The following is a 27,101-nucleotide window of genomic DNA, read 5'->3' on the forward strand; positions in this document are numbered from 1 at the left end:
TCATGGAGGCAAATCTGCCACCGAGTGGAACGTGCGGTCCACACGCTGATGTTGAAACAAGTCGCTACTTTGTTGCCGGAGATTCAGGAGGGTTAAATCATGTTGATATGAAATTAGAGGGAGTGCATAAATCTGCACGCGCTGTATGTTTTCCTTCATGCGTGCTCCAGTCTGTGCGTACGTGTTTTTTTGCGATAAAAGAGAAAACGCAAACGAGACTTTAAAGACTGCAGGGACCCCGTTTCCTCTTCCCCCCACTGAGTTTTACATCCCTCTCCTCCTCTTTCATCCCCCCCCTGTCTCTGTTTTCTCTTGCAGCTGTATCAGTTGCCTCTCTGTTATTCTCCTTTGTAAGTGCTGAGCGGAGCTGAATGTGACTCCGGTGCTGTCTCAGGTACGATGCTGCTATCCGAGCTGGGCCGGTGGGGGCTCGCGGGTGGGATAAACAGCGTCCAATGGATGCTTCTTGGAGGTCAAGTGGTCAGTTTGACAAGGTCAATTTGTGATGATGCATGTACTACTTCAAAAACATGAGACTCTAAATGTGTGACAGATATTTTGCTCCCATAAAAAAAAAACGACGACAACATGATGTGACTGCTTTTTATTTACATTTTTCTTAACATGTGGTTAGTGAAACATTTGTTGGACCCGACTATCATATCGGCTCGTCCTTTGTAAATGCTGTGTTTTTAGGGGTTGTTTTTATTTTTAATAGCATGGGTTTTAAGTGTGTAATTGTCACGGGTAAGCAGATTTACTGTGACAGAAACTACATAAAAGACAAACAAAAAAACAAAAAACAGATGAGGATAAAGCAGAATGCAAACCTGGGAGACAAAAGTGGTGAAGATGTGATATAAAACAACGGATCTGACGACAGAGAGTGGGAGCAGACTAAATATCTGAAGGAGATAACCTAAAAACAAAAAATAGGTCCATAAAAATCTAAGCAGAAAAGTCTGAATCAGAAATAAACACAAGACGATTTGAAACTGTGTTAAAATACTTTCTCTCTTTCTTGTCCCAGTTCTAAAAACCAAATCCACTCAAACGTTGCTTTGATCCGATGCCACCCCAGCTTTGGTGTGACCGGCCATGTGAAAGCCGGGGACTCCATCATTTCCCATTACTGTGCAGCTTAGTGCATCTTACTCAGCACCTCCCGCCTTGAACATCTTGGCTTACACTGGCTGGAGTTCTGTTTACCCCGTGACTTGAAGATAATCCCTGTCTCACTCCCAACTCAACCGCTCATTGCCTGTCTTTCCCTCCCACTGTGAGCAAAAATGACTAACATTAAAAGCAAGTGAGACAATGCTTGTTTTGTGTCAAAAATACAAACACTAAATTATCGTGTCATCATCTCGTTGGGCTTAATCTCTTCCATATTGGCTGCGTCTCTTCGATCCCGTCAGATTTTTCCTTTCCCAACACTTCTTTTGCACATTTCCCAAACACCACATTAGTTCCGCTCCCACTTTTCCTCACCCCGACGATTTCCACTCCCACGCGACACGAACTGTACCCGACACCTTCGCTGCACGTCGCCACCTCATCTCTCAGTATCGCAGCGTCACACCCGTTCCCGTAATCTCTCTTTCATCCCCTTAACTCCTGACTTCTGTTAACGCCTCCCCTCCCCCGTTCCTTGCAACGTCGGGATGAAAATGACAGGTGCGTTCGTGATCTACGCAGCAGAGCACGGCCCGAACGTGTCCACTGAGACGTGGAAAGCCTGGAAGTAGCGTGTCTGTTGCTGCTGCTGCTGCAACAGACACAGTTTTTCCTCTCCAACTTTTACCACTCTCTCTCTCTCTCTCTCTCGTTGCTCTTGGAGCGTGGCCAATGTGTCCATTTTTTCCCCGCCCTCTTGCCGTAATCACGTCGGAGATGGCGTGGACATTATTCAGCACTGTGGATGAAAGCAGCGGAGATGCAGATTGCACGCATGATTGGGTAATGAAGATAGAAAACACTCCTCAATGAATCAGTCCATGGGTTTTCATTAAGTCTCTCTGTGTGGAGGGCGCGATTTTTAAGTTAATCTTGGTTCTCGTTTATCTCTGCCTCTTCCTCTCTGTTTAAGCAATTAAGAGATTCGGTTTCCCAACTTTCAGATAAAGCAACTGTCCAAGCACTCAACATTCTTTTGAATACCTCTGCTGTAGATTTTGTATTGGAGACGATTGGAGATAATCGATTGATGTCTGCCAGTGTTTGAAGTTTGGAGTTTTGCAGTGTGTGTCTGTGTTGAGGCGTCACTTCCCGGTGAACTTACTGATGAAGTGCGGACGCGCAGCTGATTTACGGCGTCTTTCAGCGCGTCCGTAGGTGTGCAATGCTAACCCCCCCCCCGTCTCTGTCTTCTTCCTCTGTCACTCTCATCCTCTCCTCTCGCTCTTCACCCGCCGCCTGATTCGCTCCCTGCAGGAGTTGGCTGCGTCTCTGACCCCAGGGCTGCGTCGTGCACAGCCAACCTGTTTTTCTTGGAAATTCCAGCTGGCTGAGCTAAGCGTGGAGGATGGGAAGATAATGCATGCACATGTGCACTTGTGTACCTCTCTGCACATGCGTGGGTCTTCAATCGGTGCACTTCCTCACCGACAACCGGCCGTATCGAGTGTCTTCTCTTTCTTATAAGGCCTTTAATTACCCGCTGGTCTTCTTTTGTATATAAAAAAGTCAGAAGGACAGAGACCTGAAGGAACAATGAAGCCACAATCGTCTCCTCTACAGAACGAAGGCAAGCACAAATTGCAGAGAAAGACAAAGATGATTTAGAGCAGCTCGGGGCGGCCTCAGACAGCACAGTTTATCCTGAGAATAGCTTGGCTGCCTCTTCTAAGCATGTTCAAAAATTCTGGGGATCATCTCTGGACCTGCACGAACTTTGGCTTCCCAGGTGCTTAAGGAATCAGCGCTGGGTTTGTCTCACCACTTCCTCACATGTGCAGAGTCAGGAAATTAATTTAACAAGGATAAGCAGGTTTTTCACCCCCCCCTAAGGCTGTGTACGAAAATGTAATCACAGAGTCTAATACCCTTCTCCCCCGCGCGCGCACACACACACACACACATGTGGAGGCTTCTCGTGTCTCTGTGGGTCAATTAAACGCACGTGTGTACGTTTGTGTAAGTGGAGTCGACACAGGGTTTGTTACTGTACCCTCAGCAGTACAGGATTAATCAATGAGGCGTTGACCACAAGATACTGATACTAATGAGAGTTACGCACTTTAAACGCACCTTTAAATGAAACACACATCAGGCATTGTGGCGTCCGGAGACCGGGACCTCCGGGGTCTTGCGCTGCGCCCCAAATAGTTTAACCTTCTCAACATTAAATTTGCTAACAACGTTAAGTTTAATCTGGCCGGTGACCCCGACGCTAATGATCATTAACGCGCACAAACGGGTGACCCGTCCCTGACTCTGCTCGCGGGGTCAGGCCCGGGTCAATCGGAGGGTAATTCATTTACCGTAGTTGCCCGTTTTCCCTGAACTGCACAATCAACTCAGCGCCATTGTCCGTCTCAGGTTTAATATTAGCAGACGTTAAGGTCTATTATCGCGCACATGACTGCACATAGAAGCAGCAGCAGCAGCGACGCGCTGTAGTCTAACCTTAAATTTGTCAATTTGAAAGATCCACAGATGTCTGCGTTCTTTCAGATTAACTGTAAAAAGGCAACAATGACAGAGGGATGAGCATATACCACAGCGGGGCTCAAACATTATAAATGGAATGGTTTTCAAGGCATCTGCGACCAACATGCCTTACTTTTATGAGTGTGTGTGTGTGTGTGACAACGTGCTATTTCACATTTCATCCGCTGGAATGTTGTGAAAGGCCGTCAGCGATCGTTGCGAAACTCCTCATGAACTGTGTTTAATGTTTGACATGAACACCAGCACAACTCCCGGCCAATTTAATTAGCTTATTGAAATATCCTTTCCAACAGAAAACCACTGTGTGCTTTGGCCGCGTGAGGTTCCTTTAAATGATGTGCCGTGGTGGAATTGGGCCTTTTCTAAAAGGTACAGTTGGCAGGATTTTCGGCGTCATTGATCAGCAACTCCAGAATAATCTTTCAGCAAAGTGCAAAATGAAGTAATCTGAGAGAGAGAGAGAGAGAGAAATAAGTATCGGCTATTCAACTAAAACTACTCTTTGTCCCTTTTTGGAGTACTTAGTTAGTCTGGGTTGGGTTGATCCAAAAACTTTACTAGGTTAAAGACCTAGTAGTTGAAACTCAACTATCAAGTATGAGCCTCTTAATTTATGAGGAAATCCTTTTATTTGACTGTGATGTGTGAAAAGCTCCTATCCAAGCTCAATGGCAGCTTCCTCCTTTATCCTCAAACCGGATTTGTCTCATTTTATTTAAGATAATTCAACAAAGCTGAACACAGAGTATAAATATTCTCTCTGGAAAAAAAACAAACTATTTTTATACACGGGACACTATAACACAGATGGACACTGTTATATCTCCTGTTTTACTGTTTGCCGTAAATTGTGCCGCTTACAAGCCAACATCACATCTCACAGTTTGAAGTCCTGCTCTGCTCCCGAAACCTCCGCAGTCAACGCCGCTCACGGTAACCCCACACCAGATGTCAGCCTTTTTTTTAAAGCGCAAGGGTCTGTCCTTAGTGTCTTTTACTACCACCACCCCTCCGAAGGTGGAGGTCGCCAACTGCCTGACCTCATTAGGTTTGAGGGGAAACGTGGAGAAACTGCAGGCATCGATGAGGGATGAAAGCAGGAGATGAAAGAAAGCGCACACAGCTGGTGAAAGAAGAAAATCGAGTGGTATTAACCCTGACATCAGCCCACAAGTCCTTCCTTTTATTTGTGAAAAACTACAACAATACGTTCCTTATTTGTCAGGGAAAGAGTCAAAGAAATAGAGACAGGGCTGGATGTTTTGCTGACCTTTGACCCCGAAGAGTCACACTGATTTGGTTAAACAGACACACACAGCCAGTAATGACTCTCATCTCTTAAACTAACGTTGTCAGATGACTCTTTGTGCGACCTGTAGTCAAGTTCCAGTTTGCTGGTTGGAGCCAATAAGGAAGAAGGAGTGCATTGAGTAGCCACCAGGGGGCGACTTCTCCAGTTGTGGAAATAACTTCATTCTCTAATAAAACAAAAGGCTTTGCAAATTAGAGGAAAAAAGATTTAAAAAAAACAACAAAAAAACTAAACATTTTGAGTGGAAACAATTGGGCAAATCTTCGATTTTTCCATTGTGACATCACGACTGGTTCTGACTTGGTTTGTCCCAAATAACACAGTCAATAAACACACTCCGCCTGATTATCTGGAACCTCCCACAATGCTGCGCGTTGGTACAGAGAGAGGCACTGTACTCGGTTTCTGTTGAGATTCACGTTAAAAACCCGAGATTTAGTCTGAATTGGAAACATGTCAGGACATAATCCTTTAACCCAAGTTGGGCTAGATGTATTACATTCTTATCCCTCGGGCAGAGATAATAACGGATAAATAACCTTTAAGTTAAAGGCTTCCATCTGGTCACATACCACAATGCCCCGAAACCGAGGCAGCGCCGTAGGCGATAGATACAAGGAGTCATTGTGGCAGTGACAAATGATTTCTGTGAGTTTACCTCTGTGTTTGCATGAGGTCAGCCATTTTTATCTGCCATGTTTTCTGCTTCTTCTTGTGGACGGTGGGGAGTGGTGGGGAAAAAAACTCATTGTGGTTTTTCAAGCAGTCGGTCATGCTGGGTTTCTCAGTTCAAACATGGATTGCACCTCATGGAAAATAAGCCAAAATGCATAAAGTCACAATGGCGCAGTTGTCTACTGTTGATATAGTCTATCAAAATAGGTCAAACACTCGCTCGTCTCCTCCCGACACATGAGAACGTCATCGTTTTGATTGACACGTTTAATCAAGTCGCAACCGAAATACAACTTTATTTGGCGGGAGTAAATCGTTTTTTTTTCCTTTTGTCCTTTAATGTGAGAGTTCACTGTGGACACCCTTGACTGATGAGACCAGGATGAAACTGTGGCCCATGACCTCAGGGATCACAACCAGGAAGCACCCCGCGATGGGTGGAGCGAAGCCGTGCAATCAGAAAAGGGATAAGCTGGAAACCTCTGTGCGGACTGTTAAGAAGATATGTGCATCTCTATTTGTGTTTCACCTTGAACTGTGTTATTGGGAGCGGCGGGAGTTTCCCCCCGTTGGCCCTTAGATGAGTTGAGTTTGTCCAAACATCTCAGACGGAACACAGAGGTGGTGGTAATAATGTTTACTTTAAGCGAGTAAGACATCATCTTTATCGCGGGGGAAACTCGCCAGCAGAATGTAAACGTTAGGATAACAGATGTTTTCTCACCGCCTCTTCAAATATTACATTTTCAAACATTTGGCCTTCCCTTTGATAAGATTTTGATTTACTGATGATGATAGCATATTATTTAGAATACCGTAGCTCTCAGCACCTGTCTCACACCTATAGATCTCGTCTTCTCTGTGGTTTTTTGCTCTTGCAGTTTGTCAATCGATATCCACATTCAGAACATTTTGCCAATTCCTTCCCCACAAAGACGTCCGAGTCAGCGTGAAACAGCTCCTTCTCCCTCTGCGCAGACGTGCTTTAAAAGAAAATACAAATTGCAAACAATAACTGTCAGAAAAGACGCTAACCCTCAATTTCCGCGCACCCACTCCCAATGTTCAACTCTAAATCAGTCAAAGAGTCTCACACACGCACGAAAGAGAGAATTAAAGCATGTGGCGTCTCAGTGGAGGGAAAATCAAAACAGATTCCACACTCTGTCCGTTCCTTTGTCATGTTTTTATTGGACAAACCGCCGAAATGCCCAAAATTTATATATACATGCACACATGTCTGCACCCATTTGTGGAGAAAAGCTGCAGCAGTGTCGCACATGCGTCCTTCCACACACACACTGCTGCGCTGGCTGGTTTAGAGGATTTCAAATTACCCAGTTTATTGTCCACGAGGCATCCGTGGGCCGCTCGCTCTCAATCATACCTCCTCCCATTCATCCCGAAACACAACGTCCTCAGACAGTCTCAGACAGCGGTTCGCTGTTTGAGGTCTGACTCTGGTCCGTCTTTGTGCGCTCCCTCGCTCCTTAATTACTGTTTTCTCTTCATCTCTGCAGCAAAATTACATCTAGGGGAACAATAAAGCGAAAATCGTCACTCACTATATTACAGACCTCGCTGTGTAAAACAAAGATGATAGCCCTGGCGAAAACGTCTCCTTCATGCATTGTGTTCGCTCTCTTTCTCTTTCTCTCTGCAGCTCTTCGCTATACACTTGGGCAGCATTTTGACAAAGAGCAGAACAGTGGCGCTGGTTGTTATCAGCGCAACAGCGCTGAGCCTCATTAAGCTCACAAATTTCCTGAATTTGATTGCGAACCGAGGATCAGTTACAGGGAACGCAATGTTCATTTTCCCTAATTATGCTTAAAGAAAAACAACTCTGATGTTAAGAAGTCTTGAAAACTGTGGATGTTGCTGCTATTCCACGATTTTTAAAGATGAGGTGTGTCATTTGATTCTGATTTTGTTATCTGTTTGAATCGTCTTCAAGTCAAAAAATAGGAAGTAGTCGTTACCATGCAAAGTAACACTGAGTTACAGTGTTACTTAACGATAACGTGGATTTCGATAACGCTCCAATCTATAACAGGGTAAATATTGCACTGAATATTTATTTTTTAACTCAAATGGCTGTATATTGAGTTATAACCTGACTGTGAATATATTTTATTTGTCTCTGTGGGTGGTGAACCTGCACACTTACCCTCTTAGCTTTGACACTTGACCCCGGGCACCTCATTAGCGTCCCCGTTAGCCGATGGCAAAGCCGAAATCTGTGGCATTTCACAGATATGCAGATCTGTTGTCAGCGGCAGCTGCTGCTGCTGCTGCACCAGCCCGGGCCGAGTCGTGCTGAGGCCTCGGATGAGGACACAGAGGGAGCCGGGGGTTTAAATGCCTATAAATATTTAACAATAAGTCGGAAATAGGGGTGATTTCCACACTGATTAGGCCAGCTGTCAGTCAAGGCCCACAGGATTCACTTTGAAAAGAATCTTTAATGCGTCGCCGGGGACAGGGAGGCATCCACACACACACATGTACAGTAGACATATACACCAGCACACAACTACACACCATGCTTAAGAGTTGGCACATTGCAGGGCTTTAAACAAGATCGGCTCACTCCCGTTTAAATCCCCCTGCATCCCTTATCAGTCCTCAGAGTCCAGCAGGGTGATGTCATCCCCTGGTTGAACTCCTCAGTCCATGACTGTAACCATTTATTATCTCAACTCTGATCTCACTTTTATCCTCCATTCACAGTCCAATCCATCTGCTTTCTTTCTTTCTTTCTTTCTTTCTTTCTTTCTTCCTGTCTTTCTTTCTTTCGCCCATTTCTACAAATACATATCAAACTGTTCTTCAAAGCTGGTCTTCTTCAATAGAACATGGTATAAAGTTTGAAAATTAAGAGAAATGATTGTTAAATCATGGCGCATAATGACACCGGTGTGATTGACAGCTCTTATTGACCAATAGGAGCCTGGTTGCATATGTCATCTGTGAAAACTGTCCATTTTTATGTACAGTGTGGTTGTTACAGACTTAACAATCAATTGTCTGCCGACGAATAAGCGTCTTGGGGTAATAGTTGACATTCCGGGTCTTCCCATGGAGACAGGCTGAGACTTTGGATTTCTAGCAACATTATACACAAGAATGGAGTTGCCATTGTCAGGCGACATCTGCAACCAGCATCATTTTTTGCAACTCTCTAGTAACAGTTATCTGTACACAAATGCAAATAAACTGAAAAGTCAATAGTCGATGCAGGTGTTCCGCCTCTTTTGCTCTCCCCATAAATCATAGACATGGAGAGACATTCATCCCCCAAACCCTGTCCCATGTCTACCTAGTCTGCATATCCACATGCAGGACTGGGTTACGGAGAATAAAGACTTTATTTCAGTAAAGCGACATTCACCCTTTTTTTTTACCGCCGTTCCTCTGGACCGGAGTCGTCTGCAGTCAGAGTATCGCGTTGCTGCCGGGCTCCGTCTTTTGTTTGTTGCTAAGCTTCGAGAAAAAGCAGGCGCGGGGAGTGAAAACATGTTGTTAAGCCAAAGTGGGTAAATCGTGGCCTTGTTTTTTTAACATCAGATGCAGCCTAAAGATAAACTTCCTAACACACACCACATGTCTGCATGTTAAGCCCCATGGGATGAAGCTGTAACTCTATGGTGTAGTTTATTGTTCAGCTTGGAGTGTGGAACAACCTGCTGTGTGTGTGTGTGTGTGTGTGTATGAAACTATGCACATTTGTGGGAGACAAAAAAGAGAAAGTTCCAGTGGCCATCATCCTTTATTATGTTCATTAATAACATTAGCATTCTTTCTTCCAAATATAGAAGTCAATCTCTCTTGCGCCGTCTCTTTTCACCTCCCTCTCCTCCTCTTCCCTTCGGTGGTTTGATGTCCATAATCATTTCCAGCCGTGAACTCCACATGAAAGACAACAACCACTTGCCATAATAGGGTGCTGAGGGAGCGAGCGAACGCAGAGGAGGGGACACTAAAAAAGAAAGGGGGAGGTCAAGGAAGGAATGGAGATGGAATAAGAAAGGGAGATGAAGCCTTGGTCCACGTTCCCATTTCAAGGTCTCGTGTTATCATTAGCCCTACATGCCTTTTGTTCCTTTGCCAGCCCCCGTCTCCCACCTTCTCCTCCCGTCTCTCCCTTTCCTGCCATATATCTTAATTGTACCTACGGTGCCTGAACTCATCGGCAACGGGCGAGACAGAAATTGATTCGGAGACTTGTCTAATTTGACAAATGCTGCTCACTGGAGAGCGAAGGAATGTGTGTGTCGGTGGAAAAAAATGCGAGTAAATGAAGGTTTTAGCTCTGTGCGTCACATCAGTGCAGGTTAGTTTTAAATCCTCCGATGCTTCTACTTTCAGTTTGTAGTAAATAACATCAGTGTGTGTTCGATTAGCCAGCGCACAAGCCTCAGGTTTCACATGCACTTTTATGGTCACTACTGCTGCTTTAAAGGATAATTAAGGTTTATTTCGTCCTGGATCTCATTCACATAGTTTCCACCGTTGTATCAGTAATAATTAGAGGTGAATCAGGACATTTAACCGCTTGACTGTCAGTTTGTCAGGTCGGCGTCTCACTCATTGTCGTGAATGTCACGCCCCCCCCCCCCCCCCCCCCCAGATTGTGTCCACGTCGAAAGGGAAACGAAATGCTGTGCGGGAACACTTTAAATGGAGTGATGACAAGACAAAGGCAGCGTGCCAGGTATGCCGTCTGAAACGAGTTTGTCACGGTGGCACAAGCAGCTTGACAAATCACCTGAATGATATGTAGCCTATAGGCTATAAAACCTGAGCTTTAACGTCTGTTGGCCGGTCACTATCATAAAGCTGCTTTTATCCACTGTTTAAACAGTGACATGTAAACACTGGACAAAAAATTTTCAAGCCTCAGATAGTTACAGCTCAAAAAAGAGCTTTTGAAACTACCTAAAAGAAGCCGGAACATGATTTTTAATCAGAATTCCAAACTTTAAAGTCTTCAAATTACAACTTATTTTAATGCTTTTTCACTCCATTGGTCAAGATGTTTTTTAGAGGGTCACCGAGGCTTTTTAGGTTTGGTAATGGTCAACATAGCCGTTGAAAATGAACATTTTTATTCTCTGTTGTTAAAACTGTAGTGAGGGCAGTATTTCACTTAAACATATTTCCTTAATTTCTGTTGACACATCATGGTCATTTTATGACATATTACATAAGATCATACATTTCTTACATAAAGTCCCTTCCAAGACTTTAAAAATACAGATCAAGTATTCAATGCTTGTATCCCAGTGCTTCATGGGCACTTTGTTTGAAAAGCAGTGATGAAAATCTTCCAAATTAATTTGTGAGAAAGTACACATGGATTAATATTGACTTTGTTTTCGACTGTTTGACCCCTGAGACGGTGATTTCTTCATAAACAATCCGCCGTTGGCAGCAGTCAGAAGGCAGGAGTAGATACGATCAGTAAACCTCTGTGTGTCTTACAGTTTTTATTATGAAAGCCTATAGAATGCCGAACTCCCTCCCTCTCTTTTCATGAGAAGCGATAAAAAGTCCTGAGCTGCGGCAGAAGTGCAGCTGCCTCTGGGAAGCTGCGCGCAAACTCCCTCTGACACTAACTGATGTTTTACAGAGACAAACTGCAGCGAAAGTGCAGGATCCAATCTGGACCAGCGCCCACATCTGGAGGAGATGAGCATAGAAAAAAAAAAGCACAGTCGAGGTAGAATACAACGGTGAGGGGAAAGAATAACAGAAGACAAGGAGAAAACAGGAAAAACGTGTATGGTTTAAAGTAAAGGAAACGCAAATAAAAGTTGACCCGCTCACGAGTTTGGAGGTTTACCAGATGTCAACAGCGCGGTTACCGCCGACCTGCCGGTGTTTCCCTGCACCACATCACATGCAGGAGGCTAATACTTCCGCGGAGCATTAAATGCGAGATGTGTGCGAGTGTTGATCAGCAGACTGGAGAGGGTTTGAGTCGTGTGTCCAAGATCTGAGTCAACCCTTTGAGAGATCACGACTCCATCTGGGAGGAGTGGGGGGGGGGGAATGAGAGCCACAGTGGGAACAGAGAAAGGTTAAGTGGAAAGGTAGAGAGACAAAGCGAGCAAAGAGAGAGTCGCGTGTGACGCAAATGAGCGATGAGGTCTCGGTCTTCGCTAATGCACCAGTGAGTGATAGCTCCTCTTCTGTCCCTGCCAGGGATGAATGGCTCTCTATGGACAACAAAACTCCAGGCCTGAGTCCTGGCTGAATCCGATACTCGGCACGCTCTTCCTGACTGTTTTTCACATAGTCCTAACGGGCTGACGTGTCCTCTATGAGACTTGTGCTATGTCTTTATGGCACTCGGTCAACCGCGCTGCACAGTGTGTAAATCACGGACCATAGTGCCGTATGAAAACCTGAGGCGGGAATCCACGCTGGATGAGTTTATGTTGCACGTACAATCAGCTCAGATAGTTTGGCAGGTCTGCAGTCGAACATTTTAAAGCCTGTTTATGTTTTGATGATTTCATTTCAGAGCTGAAAAAGCACTTAAACTTGAAGTTTGACTGGCGACATGGATTCTCAGCTATGCTGCACGGATATGACCTCACTTTCCTACGCACGGCTAATTGCACTCGGGAGATTTGACTGTTTTACTAACCTTAATCCCTTTTTGTTACCTTGCTCTGCTTCGCGCCAAGTTTGCCAACAAACTTTTCTCCACACTCTTTTAAATTTAGTGGCGTGAGGTGAGATATCAGCACCCCCCACGGAAAAGAACCACATCGGGAGGGGGGGCTGGTTTTTGCAAGTTTTAGGCCATTAAGTATAAATTGTCTCTACTCATTTACTGCCCAACTTTTTCCAAAGTAAACCTTGCTCCAGGCATTTGCCACCATCCAGGCTGCCATAGCTCAGCGTGTTCCAATAATACATGGAAATGGAGTTGCAGAACTCGGTTTTATCTTCCGCAGCTCAACTCTGTGCAATTCACTGCGGGTAATGAGGTGCACGGAAGGTTCAGGGTCTCGCTCTCGAGCTTTACACAAACATGGGTGACCAAACTTTTGACCTTCTCGTGAAAGAACAGGCTGTCCAACAACGAGACCACCCCTGTTATAAATGATTACGACTTTGGATCCATGTGCTGTTGTGAGCGCAGAACATCATGGAGACGAGCATTGTCCGAGCATATTTCTGCGAGCGAGGGAGATTTAGATGTTGACAGCTTTTAGCTGTGGCCCGTCTTTGTTTGTGTTGCTATGCGCTGTCGTTGTGTGTGTTTATCACAGTGGGATGAGGAATAGGTGAGAGAGCTGGAGTTGGCTGGCTGGTCACGGATGAGAGAACAGGATCCGGAGTGGGAGGAATTCCTCCCTGGCAAAGAACCCTCGTCTGGACGACCAGACCTCCTGAATCGTACAGTTAGAGTTAGTGTGTTTACTAGGTGACCTTGTTGGCTGCAAACGTGTGTTACCTCTTTAAAAGTATACTTTTATATAAGTGCCGTAAATGTCAAAACGACGTGATGTTTTTGCTGCTTCACATTTTCAAACTTAGGTGCAAACATTACAGTCTTTTGTTGGATTTTGTCTCTTTTCTCATAAAACACATGTTCTAATTCAGCAAATGAAAGCTCCAGTGCTCCAGTGGCGTCATAATGAAAACTGCACCATTGTGTGGAGCTGATGGGCTTAATCAGCACTCTGTGAACATGTTTGAATGTAACGGTGACATTCCTTTACATTGCAAAGTTACACGTTATGGCTTTAAAGTCTGGAACCACTGCCTAAATCCTTCCATGTTTTATTTTATTGCTCCCAAGGTTTTCATGAAAGTGTGCTTAAATAGACGTTCTCCCTCCGTTGCATATTTCACTCCAGCATGAAGAATCCATACCATGCTGCCCAGGGTTTTTAAAATTTAGTGTGTGGCGAATCGATGTGCTTGCTTTCTGTCTTGTTCCCAGCCAATACAATCGAAAAAAGTCAAAATATCTTTTATAAAACGATGCTTACAGGTCTACGTTACTGCTGTAATGAACGATAGAGTCGCCCCTTGTTTGCCTGTTTCTAATTTACAGACCTCTGTGACAATGAAGTCACCCCATGACCAGGTGGGGGGCGTCATGGCCGGCTTAAACCTCTTTTAATTAGATTTTGTGAGCTCCAGCTTCATATGTGAGAGCATGTACACATTAAAAGCGGCTCTCATCGTCGCAGGTGGCTAATCCGTCGCAGACAGCCCCAGAAAGATATGAGGAACACCCAGACACGAGCCCAGCCGAGATCCTAAAGATAGCATCGGTCTCAACACTGTACTCGGCAGGAAGTCCCTGCAATGACATAGAAATCCCCCAGCTGAATACGGTGCATCATATAGGGAGAGATTTGGTTTGAACCCTTCCAAAAACACACCTGTCCAATCATGGCACCACTGCGACGAGAGACTGAAACACAGAGGGTGCTTTTCCAATATTCCACCGCGTTAACGTCCTATAAGAGCAGCAGCGGGAGTCAAAATTGGGATCATGTCTGTCTCTCGGTCTATAGCTGGAGTTATTCAGTATGTAATGGTGAAGACATGTGTTGGTGGACGTCTGCCGCGGTGGTCTGATGCTCTGCGGGATTCAAGGTCAGACGCGGGATCCAGACGTACGATGAACTCATTAAAACAACCAGGACAGACGTAAAAAAGTGTCTCACTCAATTCAATACGGCGGTGGAAAACGCGATGTGACAGCGTCAGTGGATACAGAGCAGGAGGGCGCGTACTAATTTTGAAGTTTGATAGTTCCATCCAGACTCATCCAAGTGTTTGAACCCAGAGTTTCCCCTTATGGTTTGCGTCATCGGGGTATAAATCAGGGCTGAATAACCTATGCAGTTTCTTTTATTTTTTTTATTGTTCTGTGTTTTCTGCCAATTTAAGTAATGCAATTGGTGCTATCTTTTAGTTCTCACCCTTGCACGAGAGTGTAGTTTATAGTTTTATCGTTTTTAAATCTGTAAACAGGAAATGTTGAACTGCAGCAGTATTGTCAAAGGGTATTATTGTAGAAGCCCCGTATGGATATTTACACGATGTGACTAATAATGTGAAAGCTCTGAGTTGTTGTTGAGACTAGACACTTCCAACTTGTGTCTTATCTTTATTGCTTTATCTGCTTTTGTCGTCTTAATCTCGATGTTCTATCGCAGCGGCGTCTCAGACGCTGTTTGTTTTGGCCGCGGGAACAAATATTCGGACGTTTTCAGACAGAAGAAAATGAAATTAGCATTCACAGAAACTCTAAAACGCCTTTGTTCGCGCGGGTGCTCCATGAGAAGAGACAGTAATCCAGAGGAGGCCTGATATCACGCAGCCTCCTCTGGATCTTGGCTCGCCTTCAAGGTTCTTTGAGATCTGAGGGGGGAATGCTACTTTAAACAAGCACCATAAACGCCACCAAACAATGTTATGGACCAGTGTAAAACTCCAGACAGTGGCAGGAGTCCAGCACACAGTGGATGCTCTGTTGCATTATCGGACACTTTTGTCATTGTTTTCAATAGATCTGTGTGGGTTTGCAGTAGAAAGAGGGATGTTAGGCAGATGAGAAGAAGTGGGTCAAGGACCAGGGCAGGACCTCTGTCTGTTTTGTGTCTCAGTGTCAGCTGAGGGAGAAAAACGGCGTGAGGACTCGTGTAGCTCTCCCCGTCGCAGTGCGTCTTATTTAAATGTCAGTTTGTGCAGGACACTCTCGTCTCCTTTTTTTAAAGGTTACCTGTCAGTTCCATCCATCCGTATCCGCGGTTACGTGCCAGCTTTTCGCACGAGATCTGTCGGTTTTTACTAAATTTATACTCGGCACATACGTGATCTAAAGACACAAATTGCTCTGACAGATGCTTTTTTTTTTTTTTCTTTCATAGTACTCTGGAAATCATAACAAGTAGTGCTATGGTGTGTGATGTTTGGACAAGTGCAGATGTATGGGCCTGCGAGGTGCCTGTGTGATGGGCTATTATTGTGATAACAGAAAGGCCCAAAGCTCGTATATAACAATTATGACACGTCTACATTTTCTTTCCACGCAGGTTTCGGGACCTGCGCGGTGCGTTTATGTGATCCTTATGTCTCACAGTCCGTTTGATGCCTCTGGACCGTCCGTGACTCACCTCGTGACGCTTCTCCCTCTTTTCTTTTTCAGGTGTCAGCCACGGACGAGGACCGCGGCTCCTTTGGCACCATAAGCTACACTCTGGGCTCAGGTTCCGGAGGCCTGGCACCAGCACACTTCACCCTGGACAAGGAGACGGGCCACTTGTGCACCAGCACAGCTCTGGACAGGGACGAGGGACTGGACAAGTTTGACTTGACGGTCACTGCAACAGATGGAGTAAGAACCTTTTTTTTTTTTTGTCCTTCTAGATATGCAGCCACATTCTTGAACTCCACTTTTCAGGCTTATGCTCCTTCTTGTCCACTACGTTCCTCCAGTGAATGCCATCGCTCTGCCCTCCCTTCATATCTCAGTCTAGGTTGTTCTCCTTTGTGGTTCACCGATGGTGGAACAGATCAGAGCAGATCATGTCACTTCTTTTCTCCTCATGGTCTCTCACTGCGCTGTAACTCTAATGAAGGTCACTGATCTCGATGGACTTTTTAATGAATGTCTGTGTTAATCGCTTGTAAGTAGCTTTGAATTAAAGCGTAAATGTAAACCGTGCATAATGACGCAGGCTTTACTTCTCATCCACTCTTAAAGAGATAGTTCAGTTTTATGGAAAAAAAAATCTTTATTTTATTGACATTTTTCATGTTCTCCCACACATTTTTGCTGGTGTTCCAGTTATCCCGTCCAAACTGGCCCACTTTATGTGACACACTGACTCCACATTAGTAACATTTGTATAATAAAAGGCTTAATTTCACTTAAAAACTGAAATGCATTTTTGAAGGAGAAGAAAGTTAAAGCATTAGATCTCGGCGTTGCTTCTCTGACCAAACGCGTTCCCCGCTGTGTGTGTCGTGTTCCATCCCATCAAAGCCGCAGGCTTACGGCAAATTAAAGATGTGTGCAGCTGCAGGGGAAATAAATCTGATCAAAGATGTGTCCGGGGTGTGTTTTGAAGAACACGGTATTAAGTGTTGACTTCAAAAAAATGGAAGGGGGGGGGGAAACCACAACAGCATGGCAAAGCAATCAAAGGAGAACTGAGCGAGTACAGTACAGTACAGAGGGAGGGGGGCATAGAAAAAATAAAGAAGTAGTTTAAATAGCCGTTTTACTATACAATGATATCATTTTGCTTAAATTTGCCATTCCTGACCACATTCACACTCTCTTTATTCTGGAATCTCCCCAGCAGACCCATGCACATTTAAAGCATCAATTAATCACAATGGATGCACTGAAAATGGCGCTGAAACCCGACATGAGGGGCAATAAAACATTTTTTGCTCTCGTGTGTGTAGTCGGGTTACATGAAGAAATAGATACACGGCCATTGCCATGCATGCATCATTATTAGCTCACGTCGTGCTCGTTCTCATTCGGGTAGAGGTTGAATTCTCCCACAATGCATCTTCCCCTCACAGCGCTGGCACTTTCCCACTTCAGGCCAGCTGGTGTCTGTTCCCCTTTGTCCTGAATATCCCCGTTTTTAATGGTCTTGTAAAAAGGAGAGCCCTCAGATACGGTGCAATGAGTGTGAACTCTTTGACTTGCTGACAAATGCGGCGCTCGGCTGACTCCATATGTCCGGGATCTTCTGCGGGGAACTCATCTGTCTTCCTTTACAGCTGCTTTGTCTTTACGGCGTGACATAAATCTATTGTCGCCGATTCATAAAGCTTTTCATAAAGTCCCGGACTGTCGCTGTCAGCAGTGGGATTGGAAGCAAATTGAACATCGTATTTGTGGATGTACGGTGAAACAAGGGAGCAAGGGTTTGATTTTAGAGGTCGCGGGGAAGGATGACTTCCTGGACTCACAGTAGGTTCGCTTTGATGACGGGAAACGAGAAGAAACTAAATACAAAGAAGACTCCCAGGCGCTCTCTTTTAAACAATTAAAATGCCTTGAAAGGAACGACATTGTCATGTTCGGCCTTTTAAAAAGCATGAACGCTGACGTATTTCAGGCCCCAGGCTTTCATCTGGGACTCAAACAGGTTTTATGGAAAAAGAGGTCATCTTATTGTGGTGCTCCACCATTTTGTGGCCCAAAAAAACTAAATATTAAGAGAAAAAAATCCAAGTAAGCCACAGATACAAGTCTTAGATACTGTCCCCTCTTATATTTTAGCCTCCATTTAGCTCAATAAACCGATTAGTAAAGGTCAACTATCTTATAAAATCTCAAATAAAACCCATTCTCTGTCTTTCTCAGGGGGGTCTGAGCTCGGTCGCCCGCGTGCAGGTTTCCGTGGTGGACATCAACGACAACCGACCCACTTTCTATCCAGTCCTCTACATGGTCAGTCTCAGCGCCCACAGTGCCCCGGGAACGTCCGTCGTCAAGGTAACAGCTAATGACCCTGACGCTGGGGAAAACGGCAGGGTGACCTACCGCACAGTGCCTGGAGGGGGCTCCACGTTCTTCACCCTCAACAAGGACACAGGTGTGTGTGTGTGTGTGTGTGTGTGTTTCTTTATGTCCACTCTGTTTTATGGAATAATCAATATTCAACGTGTCCTTTGTTCTCTGCAGGCGTGATCTCTCTCTCGCGCTCGCTCCACGGCAAAGCCAACACGGTCATCTCCATGGTGATCTCAGCTGAGGACGGCGGCGGCCTGACGGCGCCAGTCACCGCCCGGGTGAACGTGAGCGTGGTGGGAGGCTCCGTGGCGTCTCCCGTCTTCGAACAGGCTCAGTACTTCTTCACCGTGTCCGAGGACGTCCTGCGGGGGACGGCGGTGGGAGTGGTGCGCGCTGCCACCAAGACAGGTGAGGAGAGCCAGTCATTGCGGGGTTGCTTTTATCTCTCTCCATTCCACGTGTTTCCATCTTCTTGACAAGTACGGGACAGAAATCCACTAATGGGTCTGAGAGCGCCTGACGCCTCATCTCTCACTGCAGCACTAACGCAGTACAAATATACCACAGGCAACAAGAGCATACACTTAAGAAATCACATCCATCACACATTTGTTCTCCTCACTATTAATGACCGAGAAATGGATCAGTGCGTCAGACACTCGTCAGACAAACTCCCTCAACAATGAGAAGAAATAAACTTTCTACTTAAAGTGGATGTGTAGCTGTCATGTGAATTATTTATGGGCCGGGTATGTATTCACTTACCTAAAGTGGAGTGGAGTGGAGTGGAAAAGCAACACTTTTAGCTCTTTCAGTCGCTTTTAGTGGAGAAACTTATGGAAGATTAATCTCTTTTTTGACCATTTATTCACCAAACCTGCCAAGGTTTTTTTTTTTTTTTTAACTGGAGGCACTTTAGCATGGTAACACTTCTGTGTCCAAACTTTTGAGTGACTTTTAGTTTTCACTCATTTCCCTGACGGCAGGCTACATTGATACTCATTACCAAGCATTACCTTGAAATGACTATGGAAATAAGGTGGAATAAATGTAATATCATCACTTTATCACATTATCACCATTGTTATTACCTGCCTGCATTATAAATGCAGTATTATTATCATTACAAGGCTCATTTATTTGTCATACAAGTCAAATACCAGTGGAATTGACTGAGTCTTTTCTATTTTACAGGCGTCTCTAAGGATATCTTCTACTCCATCTCTTCCGGAGACCCTGAAGGTCACTTCACGGTGGACAGTGCCTCTGGCACCATACGTACCGCTCTTCCTTTGGACCATGAAAGCTGCTCCAGTCTGGACCTGGAAATCCAGGCTCGCTCTGGCTCTCCTCCGGCGTACGGCACCAGCCGCATACACATCACCATTTCGGACGTCAACGACAACGCCCCCGTTTTCCTCCCTTCGTCATCGGAGTCCCTCCTTCTGCCCGAAATCACCAAAATGGGGACCGTCATATACCGCATTCAAGCCACCGACAAGGATTCGGGCCACAACGGTCAGCTCAGCTTCGACCTCCTCTCTGCTGGAGCTGCAGGCAGCAGTGGTCAGAGGACGTTTGGTGTTGACCGGGGAAGCGGGGAGGTGCGGCTGATTGGCGGCCTGTCGTACGAAAGTGTCCCGCGCTATGACCTTCAGGTGGTTGCCAAGGACGGCGGCGCGCCACAGCTCAGCTCCACGTTCACCCTGGTGGTCCACATCCAAGCACAGGATGCCCAAGGCCCCAACTTTGACACCCTCACGTACCGCGTGGAGCTGCGGGAAAACACGCCGCTCAACACGCGTTTCCTCCAGGTCCGAGCTCTCAACAGAGAAGCTTCGGGGAACGGCGGGAGCTCCTCCTCGTCTTCTCCCTCCTCAATCTCCTACCGCCTCAGGCCTGATGGGGATGCTGCCGGTTTTGGCATCATGCCCGACAGCGGTTGGCTCTTTGTACGCAGCTCTCTGGACCGAGAGGTCAAAGACATGTACCTGTTGACTGTGCTGGCCACCTCGGGCCCAGGAGGGGCGGGGAGAACCGGAAGCGCCACAGTCAGGGTGACGGTGACCGACGAGAACGACAACTCCCCTAGACTGAGCCAGGAGAGGGTGTTCCTGGCCGTCAGAGAGAACGTGCTGGCCGGCACAGGTTTCGGCAGAGTGTCCGCGACGGACAGAGACGCGGGACTGAATTCCCGCCTCACGTACAGGCTGCTGCACACGGACAGACACTTTCAGATCAACTCACAAACAGGTGAAAATGACGAGTTGTGCTGCATTGGGTTCAATGTAATTAATGAAGATGAATGCAGACTAATAGTCGAATGATTTCCCTTGAAGAATTACAAGTGTTACAAGTAATGAAGGCTCAGACCTCCGCTCAATTTGCCTTTGTCTATTTTCTTTAGGGGAGATCAGCACCCGCCTTGGCTTAGACAGAGAGCAACAGTCCAGTCACCAGCTGGTTGTGGTCGTCCAGGACGGGGGAACGCCCCCCCGCAGTGCCACGGGCACCGCCCATATCACCGTGCTGGACGAAAATGACAACGCCCCCAGCTTCACTCACGCCAGGCCGGAACGGGAGTTGCTCGTGCAGGTGAGAACCAAGGCGGAGAAGATGGAGCAGAGTGAAATCCTGGTGCTTTTGGACGTTACATGATGAATATAAGTCGACCTGCTGCTTGAGTCCACACTGGTTTATTACTTATAATATGATGAAAGAGTGTGGAAAAGGTTGCAGTAGCAGATTACACATCAACTGATGCAACAGAAACATCCCTGAAATGATTGGTTGTGTTTATAACTGTTGCGATGTTGCTGCGTTTGTGTTTGGACAACGTTGTTTTTGTTGGTTGCTACAAGGATGTAAGGAGGGTTTCATCAAAAAAAGATAAAATAATGTTAGGAACCGATTACAGAGGAAGTGGAGACGTGATAAGAAACACTACGTCATAGTCAGACAGATAAGAATTGGTCTCAACAACAATCCTTGTGTGTTGTAGGTGATGGAGGGGCTTCCATCTGGAACAGTCTTAGGGACAGTTACAGCCAAAGACCCAGACGAGGGAGAAAATGGAACAGTGTACTACTCTCTATCAGGTGAGCGTTGTAAATCTATATTGAAATGAACTTCCTTCCACATCCAAGTTTGGAATGTCACCGCGAGTGTTTTTAAAATGATATCTTTGTATCTTCTGAAGGCTCCAGAGCCGAGCGCTTCTCCCTCAACCCGACCAGCGGCGAGTTGAGAACGGCGTCCCCTCTAAGATGGACCGAGCGAGCCGAGTACATATTTGCAGTGACCGCCGCCGACCACGGAGCGCCCGGCCTCAGCTCCACCTGCCAACTACGGATACAAGTAAAACATCATCTGTGCTTCTTTTGTTTGTTTTTTTTCAGCTGTACGAAAATGCTTTTTTGTGAGAAAAGGCCACTGTGGCGACGGAGCCAAGAACTGTCACAGCTTTCCGCAACTCTTTTGCATTCCTTACTGCAAGTCATTTCCTCAAACTGTGAAACACCATAACTGTTCAAGGATTTGGAAAAAGGAGGTACATTTGAGAAGGAGGGAAACTGAACCTGCCCGTACAAACAAAATCATGCATCCCATCTAATGTGCGCTTCCTGCTCCAAAAGTTCACAAGGTAATCAAAAACCCGAGGTGAGAAACCCGGAGCTGCAGGAGGGAGCTGGCCCGCCTTGAGTTATTGTTCTGCACTCTCTGTAGGAGGGTCAATCGTGTGTATCAGCGGACACTATCAGGAATTCAGCAGCAGGAAAGAGAATGGTCTGCCACAGCGGCTCGTAGCCAGGGAAGGGTGGTGGTTTGCTTTGACTGTTTTCATGCGATGTGATTTCAGAGAGGAAAAGGATGCTAATTACAGCGCGAGTGCTTGTCTGCTTGTGCGACGCTGAGATTAGACAGAGGGGAAACAGGCACCTCGGAATCAAATGCTCCCAGATGAGCTCTGATGAGAGCCAGCTGCATCAAATCACACAGAGAGAGAGAGAGAGAGAGAGAGAGCGGGAACACACAACCGCCGCACGGTAGCAGGCAGCGATACGTACGCGCACACAGACGCACACGAGGCAACATTTCCAGATAATGATTTTGAGATGACATTTCAAACAACTGCGGGACACGCGGGGATATTGATGCACACCCCAAAATACCTGACACCAGCTAAGTTGCCGGAAAAAGCCACAAACATATGGTACGGTCCATTTTCGGGCTTTTAATCATCGCTTAAAAGCGTGCTGTGATGTATTTGAGTAAATAACTGTAAAAGATTCCTCCCTTAATCCAATCGTCCTATTTAAACGCTCACAGATTAACCAAACCACAAACTTGAATCTAATCCACTAATTGTTGCTTAATTTGACTCGAATTCCCAAATAAGTTTTGTTTTGTGATGGACTATGGCTGTGGCCGGCTCACTGCATCATTACAGTTAAACACGGAGCAAAACAACGAGAACAGTATACTTTTTTTAATACATACGTTCAGCTTCAAATACCTTCATCTTTTAAGTCAGCACGTATGAAACTAAATTATGCACATTAAAGACACCAGAAACATGCACTTCATTGCAAGAGAACTTGGTAACAAGAGCGCAGAATGTGAGTGTATGGATATTTGTTGTAAAAATCTGCGTATGTTTGCCGTCTTCAGAGTTCTTTGATCTGCCCCAGAACAAAATCAAACCCTGTAACTGTTGCTGTAAGTAGCAGCAAAAAAAATAACCCTGGCATGGACAGTGTTTGTTCCCCATGTGACAGACAGCTGCATCTGGAGGCTGCACTTAACTGCTCCGCATTATCTGAAGTGGAATATTTACAGTTTTCCCTCCTGTCACACCCATCTTTTTTGGTCACAGATCACATGTGAGTCTCATCCCCGGAGCCAAGACGCAGCAGTGTCAAAGATATTTAATGGAAGAATGGAAACATAATGTCTTTCCTGTAAAACGAGAATGCCCCAGTGAGTTATTATAGTCATCACAAACAACAGATACAGACTGCAGACCAAGGCTGTGTTTAGGGATGGGCTGTTGTGGGAGTCGTATAGCTGCAGCGTCTGCACAATACCAAAGAAAATACTATATGATCCAAGACAACACTTGCCTTGACACGCAAAATTGTAGAGTGGAAGGTTTTTATATTGATCTGAGTCATCATGATGTTTCCGTTTCTTTTCCTTTAGGTTCTCAGCTCCTCCAGATCCAGCACGAAGCCCAACATGCTCTCGATGACGCTGAACATCATCGAAGGCGTCGACCCGGGCTCCATCGTCGGCTCCGTCCGCCCGCACGACCAGCAGGACGCGGCCCCACTGGAAGGCCAGGTGACGTACCTGGTGGTGGGAGGCACAGACCGGGACGGTACTTTCATGGTGGACCGCTTAAAGGGAGACGTGTACCTGGTGCGGGAGCTGGACTACGAGAAGGGCTCGAGGTACACGCTGCACGTCGAGGTGTCCGACTTCTCCCAAGCGTTTCCCAGCAGCCACCTGGTGCAGCTGGACATCCACGTGCAGGACAGCAATGACCACGCCCCTCACTTCATGGAGGACCCCGTTACTATTGTGGTCCCCGAGAACATGGAGCCAGGGGCCTCCATATATACCTTCCAGGCTGTGGATAAGGTGGGAAACGTATTAACTGTGATTGATAGTTGATAGTTAATCCTTCTGTGTATCTTCGACCAAACACCATCAATCGGAACTTTTGGTTTAGTTTTCTTGAAATCATTGATTTAGAGAGCAATAAAAGGATCTTTTTTTTTTTCCCGTATTTGCTTTGTTTTTGTTTAACTGGAACCTTCAACCACAACTCACAGTCATTTTCTCAGTTGTCATATTATAGACTGTATATAAACATGGATTGTTTGAAAAGTAAAGCTTAGGGAGAAGGATGGAAGTAGCAGTTATCAACAAGGGGGTGGGCGGGGGGGACTGCTGGTTGCAAAAAAAGAACTCAGGCACTTGATTTATAATGCCGTTCCATATTTTCCTGATGATTTAATGCACTCGGCCTCTATTTTCAGGTCTTCCTCTATAGCATTATGTAAATTATATTGTTACTGAGAGGAAATTTGACGATAAATCACAACACATATGAAGTAGTAGAATTTGCACATCTGTCTCCTTGACAAAAAAGCATTTCATATGTTCAATAATGTTCCATAGAAGTAAATGTTTGTTTTCTTTCAACTCATTCTTGTACTTCCCTTTTTTACAGGACGGCAGTGGACCCAACAGTGAGCTACATTACTCCATCGAGCACCACTGGCCTGACACGCCTGACCTCCTGACCCTCGACCCCTCCAGTGGAGTCCTGACCCTCGGGCAGAAGTTGGACCGCGAGTCCACACCCTCGCTCTACCTCGTGGTGCGGGCCACGGACCAGCCGGTGGATCCCTCTCAGAGGCGCTGGGGTTCAGTCACCGCGCGAGTGTTCGTGACGGACGAGAACGACAACGCTCCGGTCTTCAGCTCGCCGTCTGCGGTCAGCGTCATGGAGGACCAGCCTGTCGGGTGAGACGGTTTAATCCCAGTATCCCCGAAGAGCCTTCACAGCTTAAAAAAGTGAGCAACTCAACTGACGTGAAATTATCTCATCAGGTTTGTGATTTTGTACGTGATGGCTCGAGATGAGGATGAAGGTGAAAATGGCCGAGTGTCCTACAGAATCCAGACAGGAAACAGTGCTGGTCGCTTTAGTCTCAACCCCAACACTGGTGAGTTTATTTTCACTCTGGAGCCCAAGGTCTAAAAATACTGCGTACGTCATACATTATAAGAGTTTTTCCATACATTTCCAATTCACACTCCATCAAGAGATTATTAAACTAAAACTCACCACATCATTTCTTACATTTACAATCTGTGTTTAAGGTTTAAACTTTTTTTTTCCTGTGGCACATGATTAATACATGATTAGCATCCCACCATCGAAGACCACTAATTGAACAGAAGTTTCCAGAAGATTGTAATGACCCAATGAAGTGCCGTGTCTACTGAGTCGCTGCTGCTAAAACACTCATAAGCCTCATATCCCTTTTTACTAGACGATCTCCCAGTGCCACAGAGCAATATCTCACTTTCCTCACGCTTTAGTGTTCTTTTCTTGACGTTTCCTTCATGGGAACAGATTTTCACTTGGGCACGGGACACCGACAGCCTTTGATATCTTATATATGTGTACGTGTAATCTCCGGATCACAGGAGCGGGCTGGTTTTGGCGTGCTCAGCTGTGGCTGCCATGGGATTAGGAGCCATAAGACAGACATTTAATGCGGCTTCCAGATGGAAAGAAAGTCTTTACTTCATTACTGTCAAACTTCTTGTGCATTAGCACAGCTTGATTTCACTTCTGGTCTGTTTCACAGACTGCGCGGTGCTCATGGCTTAAGCTTTTGGTAAAAAATAAAAAAAATAAAACAATTGCTGTAATAGCAGCTCGACACCGTGTTGCCAAGACATTTACCAAACTGTCTGGCTAATATTGGGACTGTCATTACACTGTGTACTGCTTATAAATTACACATGTGCCCTTTGCCAATGTTAAATTTCTGTTATTTTATATTACAGCCTATTTACTGCTGGTTTTATTGTGCACTTAAGAAGCTAATTTATTCTATATCTCTTTATTTTTCCCCAAGTCGTCTCAGAAGTATAGCACATTTTCATTCCTACTGTTTGAGAACATTGCATTTATTGTGCTATATCGGCTTATTCGCGGTAAAACTCAATTCCTGTATACAATTATTGCATTAAATGAAGATAATCTTATATAGTGCACACTAAAATGCTCACACGCGCTAATTCTCTGACAAATTTGAGGAATCAGCATGCCCGTGAGATGTCCAAGAGAACTCTCAGTGGAGGTCATAGGTTGATTTGACTTGGCAGCTGTGCAGTTGCAGGTTGTGCTCTGGACGCTCACGTCTTTGTTCCTGTATAATCTGCAGAACGCTCGTTCACATGCGAGTGCTCCTCCAGAAGTGCCAGAAGTGAATAGCTGGCATGAATTAACTGTTAATTTTGTTTTGGTATGGAAAGTCTCATAAAGCAAATGCTGGAAAGGTTGTTTTTTTTACTGGTCCTTTAGGCAAAGCTCTGCCAATCTTAAGTACACAAAATGATGTGTTTGTTAAAACACAAACAAACCTACACACGCATTACACAACTCATATGAGAAGAAAGTATTTCAGGGAGGTAATTAAGGAAAGTCCTCACTCACTGCTAACTCGACCTTTATTTTTCTCCTTTCGCAGGCGCTCTGTCCATCCTTAAAGCCTTAGACAGGGAAGAGCAGGAAATCTTCAATCTGACCATCGTCACAGAGGATCACGGGATACCTCAGCTGTCCACCTCTCAGGTGCTGTGCGTGCAGGTGATCGACGTGAACGACGAGGCTCCCGTGTTCCAACAAGTAGAGTTCGAGACCCAGGTGATGGAAGACCAAGGGCCGGGAACGACAGTGTTGACGGTGACCGCCACGGACAGGGATCAAGGTTGGTTAAAATCTTTAGAAACAAAAAATCAACGATATAGTGTGCGACGTGAAATAGAAACACAATCACACGGATAAACAAGACCCAAGAGAACATGTGGAGATTATTAAACAACGTGCACTTACTGTATGTTAACAAACAGGGATTTTAACTCAACTGTGCACATGTTTTACCTACGTTCTCCACTTTATAATTCCATAAAATCGTAATTCCGGGAACATATAAAAGGCACTGTATACAGTACATGCTGTATGTATACCTTCAGGACGAAATGCTGCAGAACTCAAGACTGGGAGACGTACAAATGGTTTAGAGAAACCACACGATTTGAAAACAAACCACAAACTCACAGTCATGTCCAGAGCTTTATTGTCCTGGAGTTTTAATCAGGATTTCCTAAAGG

The 27,101-nt window shown here is 45.5% G+C and overlaps 1 protein-coding gene across 1 annotated transcript in view; it reads left to right on the forward strand.

Annotated features, from left to right (window-relative positions):
- Positions 1–27,101, forward strand: part of LOC131458215 (protocadherin-16-like) — a 78,656-nt gene that overhangs the window by 41,612 nt on the left and 9,943 nt on the right. Inside the window, exons 5-15 of the mRNA XM_058627095.1 lie at positions 15,849–16,037; positions 18,033–18,264; positions 18,354–18,590; positions 19,377–20,435; positions 20,590–20,777; positions 21,184–21,280; positions 21,382–21,539; positions 23,385–23,825; positions 24,421–24,716; positions 24,804–24,919; positions 26,459–26,698. Coding sequence (XP_058483078.1) covers positions 15,849–16,037; positions 18,033–18,264; positions 18,354–18,590; positions 19,377–20,435; positions 20,590–20,777; positions 21,184–21,280; positions 21,382–21,539; positions 23,385–23,825; positions 24,421–24,716; positions 24,804–24,919; positions 26,459–26,698 — 3,253 coding nt within the window. The remainder of the gene's footprint in view (positions 1–15,848; positions 16,038–18,032; positions 18,265–18,353; positions 18,591–19,376; positions 20,436–20,589; positions 20,778–21,183; positions 21,281–21,381; positions 21,540–23,384; positions 23,826–24,420; positions 24,717–24,803; positions 24,920–26,458; positions 26,699–27,101) is intronic.

Source organism: Solea solea, chromosome 4 (genome assembly GCF_958295425.1).
Source record: "Solea solea chromosome 4, fSolSol10.1, whole genome shotgun sequence".
In the NCBI taxonomy this organism is placed as follows: Eukaryota; Metazoa; Chordata; class Actinopteri; order Pleuronectiformes; family Soleidae; genus Solea; species Solea solea.